This window comes from Siniperca chuatsi, linkage group LG5 (assembly GCF_020085105.1).
Source record: "Siniperca chuatsi isolate FFG_IHB_CAS linkage group LG5, ASM2008510v1, whole genome shotgun sequence".
Classification (NCBI taxonomy): Eukaryota; Metazoa; Chordata; class Actinopteri; order Centrarchiformes; family Sinipercidae; genus Siniperca; species Siniperca chuatsi.
Window position 1 is genome coordinate 722,501 of NC_058046.1, and position 7,500 is coordinate 730,000.

General features: G+C 48.5%; 1 protein-coding gene across 1 annotated transcript in view; it reads right to left on the reverse strand.

Annotated features, from left to right (window-relative positions):
- The window catches only part of ak8 (adenylate kinase 8), an 18,861-nt gene that overhangs the window by 9,627 nt on the left and 1,734 nt on the right, over positions 1-7,500 (reverse strand). Inside the window, 8 exon segments of the mRNA XM_044195801.1 lie at positions 1-111; positions 498-698; positions 1,368-1,439; positions 1,584-1,607; positions 1,610-1,664; positions 6,250-6,318; positions 6,840-6,950; positions 7,114-7,163. The exon segment at positions 1-111 is cut by the window's left edge and continues 12 nt beyond it. Of these exon segments, the coding sequence (XP_044051736.1) occupies positions 1-111; positions 498-698; positions 1,368-1,439; positions 1,584-1,607; positions 1,610-1,664; positions 6,250-6,318; positions 6,840-6,950; positions 7,114-7,163 (693 nt within the window).

Below are 7,500 nucleotides of genomic sequence, written 5' to 3' on the forward strand. Positions count from 1 at the left end.
TGTATTTCTCTGACAGAAGTCTGGCCTGATGACTCTTCCCTGCCCCCGGTGGACCCAACAGGAGGATTCTGGGAGTTCTGGAGCGATGACGAGTCCGAACGAAAGCCAGCACTGAAACACACACACACACACAGTATAGTATACCAATGCAACTATCTGACTAAACGATTGTCAGCATATTACAAAAAATAATAATCTTGTTTGAATCATGACAGTGAAGCTTTTGTTTGACTACAATGAATGAATTCTCTAGACTTTACATTATTATTGAAGGGAAGTGAAGGAGCGAATATAAATTAGTGAATCATCTGCATATTGGAGGAGATCTCCAAAAATCTGAAAGTCTTCTGATTATAAGTGGTAGTGATGCATCATTATGAACTACACTACTAACATGTTGAAGAATTATAGGATTATATAATAGTATAATAGTATTGATTAGATACAAAGTCAGGGTCTGTTTGAACAAATAAAGGCTTGTCTCTGTGTGTCAGTACCTTGCTGGTAGACGTCAGCGTGTGGTTGGTCACCGTTGATGATCTTCAGGACGTGTTGATAGGCTGAGCTCAGACCTGTGACCTCACAGCGGTAACGCTGCAGCTCAGCCAATCGCTGCTTCTCTGATAGGCTCTGCCCCTCCTCCAGACGCTGAGCGACAGTATCATCGACCGGCCAGATGAAGGTCTGATGGTACACGTCTGCAGACAGGAAGTGATGTCATGAGTAATAACAGTGTATTGTCAAAGCTTTTGCTGTCAGCAGGTATTGTTTGTTTCTTCACTTATCTGAGCGGATGGGTTTTACTGGACTCATTCACCGGATTTACTACATCAGTATCGGACCTGTTATAATCCTATTGTTGGATTATTGTGTGTCCCACCTGCAGCTCCTGCTGAACCCTCAGCTTAGTTTATTTCTAGAGCACATTTACAACAGCAAACACTGACCAAAGTGCTTTCCAAAGAGATTAAATAAAGCACAGGAATACAATACAATAATTAAATACAAAAATACAACAATTAATAAAAGCATAGAATATCTTGATAAAATCATAAACAGCACTGGACAGGCATGTCTTCGTGATGATAATTAAGAGGCTAAAGAAAGGACATGGGTCTTTAGATGGAGGGGAACTATTCCACAATTCAGGGCCAACAACTGAAAAAGCTCAATCGTGTTTTGTTATTCCTTGTCTTGTTACAGATCTCAGGCTGGTCAGGGACCAGTCGGGGCTGAGCCCACTGAGACATCATGTGTGATACAGGCGACACAAATAAACCTAACTTGAGTAAACTCGACTTCCCATGTTGCACCGACACGTCTGTGTGAAGGCAGTTTGAGTGAAATGCCTGCTGGACTGGACTCACCTCCTGTCAGCGGGTCGACCAGTTTCCCCTGACTCCTCTCCAACAACACATCATCAGGAGCCTCCAACATCACTACACACACACACCACAGTATCTTCAGTGACACGATGCATATATGCAGTATATATATATATATATATATATATATATATATATATATATATATATATATATATTTATACACACATGAACTCTGAGCTGATATTTTGTTCTCACCAACATGTTCTGGGATGACTCCGCCTGCTGGAGACTCAGCGCCTGCAGACGAGTCTGAGGGATTCCCTCCAACACCCAGCCCTGTAACACGCACACACAGTGCATGTTAAATTTGTACTGTTTATGTTTCCAAACTCTACTTTTTACTCTGATTAGATTTCCAGTACTGTCCTGATCCCCTCCCTGCTCTCCAGAGGAAGAACCCTTCAGATGTTAATGACTCCATGATCTTCCCTTTAGCCCCTCAGGACGAACTTTTCAGTTCAGACAGAACGTAAGGGGAACTTTAGACGTCACATGCTTGCATACAAAGTCAATGGAGAGATGCTGGTGGGCACAAGGGTGACACATGCAGAGTTCAGAGATCAGTCAGAGGCTGAACTGAACACAAACACACACACACGGTTGGTGTGCGTGTTGCTAGCTAGCTAACGTCTGTACAGTCAGTACATTGGCTGTTCAGGACAGTCCAGCTGTCAAATATGAATGAATGATGCACTGAGAAATTTCTCTTTGCATTCTGTCCGAACTCCCTGAAGTACAGATGAATCAACGGGATGCTGTTTGTTCGCTAACAAGACTTCGATTCATTTGGTTTTTTTTTATTTCGTTTTTATTGGTTTAGTCTATTCTGCATGTTTGCACTTTTTTCTAGCTGAGCAGATCTTTCCATTTGTGTTGTGGCACAAAAGAGTCTTCACCTTCTCCTCAATGTCCCATTAAACTTCTTCAAGGACACCTGGAACCTACTCAAGGCTTCTCACTGTAACTTCCCGCGAACCGGAGAGGTGTCCGGGAGGGACAGAAAGGTTTTCACTGCTGATGCTCAGCTTCGATGATCAAAGTCACTACTGATCATTGGCCTGAGATTATTGATCACACGGGCAGGTTAGTGGCAGCGGGGGGGTGGATGGGAGCGAGGACAGATGATGAATGTTCTTGTCAGATAAAATCTTTGAGGCCCGGTAGCCATCACTGCGCAGGCCAGTACCGGGTCACGGCCGGTCAGCAAAAATCCCGGTGAACTCCTGAAACCTCTCGGTGGACTCCTGGAAAGCCTTCAAGGCCTCACAGAACCACCTCAAGGACTCCTGGAACTACCTTAAGGACCGCTAGAACGTCCTCGAGGACTGCTCGTGTTGCATTTATTGTGTTAACTGTTTAAAAACTGCTACAGTGCGACATCAGCTCAGTGTGTCTCAGTATTAAACTGATGTGTGTGACGCACCGAGGCTGCAGCTCTGCTCTCCGCTGACAGTCACATGACATCTAAATACAACCAGTTTGTTTAATGCAGCAGTCTGCAGAGAGCTGCTTCAGTCTCAGACTATTCTGCAGCGTTAATCCCACAGTGCTGCCTGCCAGGCTGAATAAAGACGACTGACAGCAGCACTGACACACACGTATGACAGGCTGTGTGTGTGTGCTGGACGAACTGCTGTCTGATTTAGTTCACTGGCTGTTAACAGATGATCAGTTCTTGTGTTAAAGATATCATCTTGTTGTGAAAGTTTCTCAGAGGCGCCTGAAGCCAAAAAAGTCCGACTTCCGGGTATAAAACTACCCGGATCTTCCGCATCGTGCGGCGACACAGAACGAGCGCGCTAGAGACTCCGCCGGGCGAGCCGGCTAACTTCCTGTTTAGCCCTCCGCTAACTTGAATGGGGATAAAAAGATTTAATCGTGCGACTCTTCTAGACTTTCCAAACGTTATCGGACCGAAAGGATCAAACTCTGACAGTGACACGAGTCATGTCGCGGGGGTTGTGACGCTCAAAGTAATGTATCCACCGTTTCACAGCCGCTTCTTTCGCAAAGTAAGTCTGAGAGAAAAGTCTTGTGGGTCCAGCGTGCATCACGTGACGACCCGGAAGTTACAGTTAGGCCACTTTGTCAAATTGGCTCACCCCCATTAGGGGGGTTTATGTTTGACCATTTCTGTAACTTCTGACAATCTGACATCACACCCACCTCACACGTGATCGGTCAGCTGTGTGGCGGTGAGAAAGTAGGCGGGGTTTGAACTTTGTCTCCGTTGAACAGCTGAGGTCGACACTATGAACGTGAGACGAGTTAAACAACGTTCCAGGGTGGACGTTCACAACGGACGAGGTCGAACAACTCGTCGTACGAACTGCTTCTTCTCTAACGTGACCCGACCCTCAGGTCACATGATTACAACTCAGCCATCTCCACGGCAACTCCACCTGTGTAGGAAGACCCTGGGATGTGGCTGAAAGCTTTGGAAACACCAAGTAAGTGGACCTTGTGTCGGGAAGTTTTTGTCTGACAGTAAAGGGAAAATTAGACAGACAGACAGTCAGACAGAGAGACAGGTAACGTATTTCATGTGACAGGAGGAGGCGGGGTCCTGATGGGAGCTGTCAATCATCCTCCTCTCCTCCGTTCACACTGACAGACAGAAGATAAAGACATCACACACACACACACACACACAGTCCCTGGTGTGTGTGTGATGAGTTTAGCCTGCAGCCAAAAACAGCCATTAGCAGATTAAAGTAGCAGCTAATATCACACACACACACATGCACACACATTAAACACACACACACACACACACTAAACACACACACACGCATTAAACAGACACACACACACACACACTAAACACTGATGCTAAATGCTAAACGCTGAAGCTAAATGCTGGAGGCTGAAAGAAGCAGCTGTTTGTAGAGTTTAGAAGAAAAGACGAAAGCTGAATGCTGGTTTACTGCTGATCACTGGGAGGCAGCTCCACACACACACACACACACACACACACTGAACACACACAACACACACACACACACACACACACACACACACACACACACACACACACACACACACACACACTTTAACACACTTGCAGACTGAAGATTCGTTGGAAGGAACAGAGGCAGGGACGCAGACAAAGAGATGACAGACATGTTTTCTTGTAACGAACTAAACTTCCAGTAGAACCCTCAGAGGAGTTCGCTGGAAATAAATCTGGATCAGATGGAAATCTTGTAGGTTTCACGGCCTAAACCACTACCACCGTTACCGTTAATACCATTACTTAGCTCTCCCGCCTTTGAACGTCTTTAAAGGTTTATTGTCCGTATCCCAAATCTGATCACAATCCGGGCGGCATGGACGTCAGGGTCGGCTCTGCTCCAGAGGTGCGGGAGGAGGTGCAGGAGGAGGTGCGGGAGGAGGTGGAAGCTGTTTCTGATATTTGACAAACGCACAAGGAGGACAAGAACAGCTCGCTAACAACTAACCATCAACTCACACAAACACATGGACGACTCTCATGGAGTGACTCCCTCATCTAGGCCCAGCAGAACCACCTACAGGACCCCTAGAACCTCCTCGGGGACCACGTGAACCTCCTGAACGAACACTAGAATTACTCAAAAGACATCTAGGGCCCCCTCAATGATCCCGTCTTCCTACAGACACACTAGAAACACTCAACGAAACCCAAGAACACCTTCAATTACTACAAGAACATCCTCACTGACCACAAGTACAACCTACAGGACCCCTAGAACCTCTTCCGTGACCACTAAAATCTAAGGAAAGACTGGAACATCTGGACATCTGGAACCCCCTCAAAGACCACAAAACCTCCTGAAGGAACACTAGAACCACCTACAGGACCGTCTCAATAACCACAAGTACCACCCAAATGAGATCTAGCGAGAACGACCTAGTAAAGGAGCACTAGAACCACCTCAACGACCACTAGAATCTGCTAAAAGTAAACTAGAACCCCCCACAGGACCCCTGGAACCTGCTCAAATACCAGAGGAACCACTAGAACCTCCTAAAGGATTTCCAGAACCTCCTTAATGAGCGCTAACACCTAAAGGCACATTGAAACCACATAATGTTTGCAGGTTTTCCCTTTAGCTGTCACCCGTCTGGATGTATTTCTTATCGTCTAACAGCAGAGCAGGTAGTGTGAAGACACGCGAACAGAGGCCAGACGTTCAATCAGACAGATAAGCGCAGTTGTGAGCTTCGCTTTGTGTTGTTGTTGTTGTTGCTGTGTGAGTGTTGGTGACAGCAGCTTCGCTTTCTTTAATTCTCTTAAACTGATCAGAGAGCAGCTCCGTGTCCTGATGAACGCTGACAGGAAACAGGACGTGATGCTAACGAGGAGCGGCAGCGAGGACGAGCCCGAGTGAAAACAACACGCGTGATCTTGACAGCGGCGCGTGTGTTTGATCAGCCGGTCTCTGGGGAGACACGCCGACACGCTGCTCGGCCTGCTGGGAATCGTAGTACGACACAGCAGCGACCAGAGCGCTAATTATTATCATCACAGCAGCACATCAGAGACGGAGACGGTCGGAGAGGGAGACAAAGACAGGCAGAGAGACAGACAGCTGATCAGATAACCCTGCTGGCTGTTCAAACTGAAAACAGACCCGTGAGTCTGAAGGTTTATCAGACTGAAGCTCTTCACGGGTTTCTAACACTGAGAGACAGCAGTTTACATCGCTGGTCACGTTATCCTCCAGCTCCGTCTGCCGGGAACGTGCGCATGCACATATTTGATTGGCCAGCGCCTCTGGTTAACACCTTGGATGGCGTTAAAACGTAAAAGTTAGGGTCAAAAATCCGAATTTATTAGATGGCGACGGCAGAGATGACGGCCTGAACGCAGCTTTACCCTGTTGAAGCAGTCGATCTCGTTCAGTCTCTGTTGAATCAGTCCGACCAGCAGCTCGGCAGGAAGCTCCTGAACACACACACACACACACACACACACACACACACACACACACACAGCTGTCAAACAAAGGGAACGTCTTCCTGAGCATCTCATCAGTAAATGATCTCAGTGTGGTTCGTGTGTGTGGCTCCATCTTGGAACGCACGTCTCTTAGTAAATCCACGGTGGGAAGCCGGTGAGGGCTCGTGGTTTTGACCTCGCACTGGCGGCCCCCTGCTGGTTGGCGGGGGCCGCTGTACCGAGGGCGGAGGCCTGCCGGTCCAGCACAGTGGAAGTATTTATCGGCAGTACCGCAAACTAGCTGGCTACATTACTAGCTAGCGTTAGTTAAACAGCACCTCCATGTTGGACTCTCCACACAGCCCGGTGCGTTCAGCTCACCTGTGCTGAGAGGTCAGAGGTCACCTGTCTTCATTCAGCTCGTCACAGAAACAGCTGTTCATCGCTCCAAACACACTCTGTGTTACAGCACACACACGCACACACAACCGCAGCCTGTGTGTGTGTGTGTGTGTGTGCGCGCGTACCTGCTCTGTGAGTGTGTATTGGCGTGCCTGTACGCTCAGCTCTGATTGGTCCTGCAGTAAACTGTCTGCGGTCACGTGAACAGCTCTCAGCTCGGCACTCAGCTTTCTGGCCTGAAGGACGACAACAGCCAAAGAAGAAGAAGAAGAAGACGTGAGTCCGTCAGACGTCCTCGCAGGGAAGTCTCCGGTCTGGTTTATCTTTCTGAACTCCGTTTAACTAAAGTGAAGCTGTGCAGCCGGAGCTCACTTCCTGTCTGATGTTCACGACACTCACCACTGTGTGCTTCCCAACGGCAGGAGGGCCGAGCAGCACGACCCTGGGAACTGACAGACAGACAGGCAGGCAGGGAGACAGGCAGACAGACAGGCAGGGAGACAGGCAGGCAGGGAGACAGGCAGGCAGGGAGACAGGCAGACAGACAGGCAGGGAGACAGACAGGGAGGCAGACAGGGAGACAGGCAGGGAGACAGACAGGGAGACAGGCAGGGAGACAGGCAGGGAGACAGGCAGGCAGGCAGGGAGGGAGACAGGCAGACAGGCAGGCAGGGAGACAGGCAGACAGACAGGCAGACAGACAGGCAGGGAGACAGACAGGCAGGGAGACAGACAGGGAGACAGACAGGGAGACAGGCAGGGAGACAGACAGGGAGACAGGCAGGG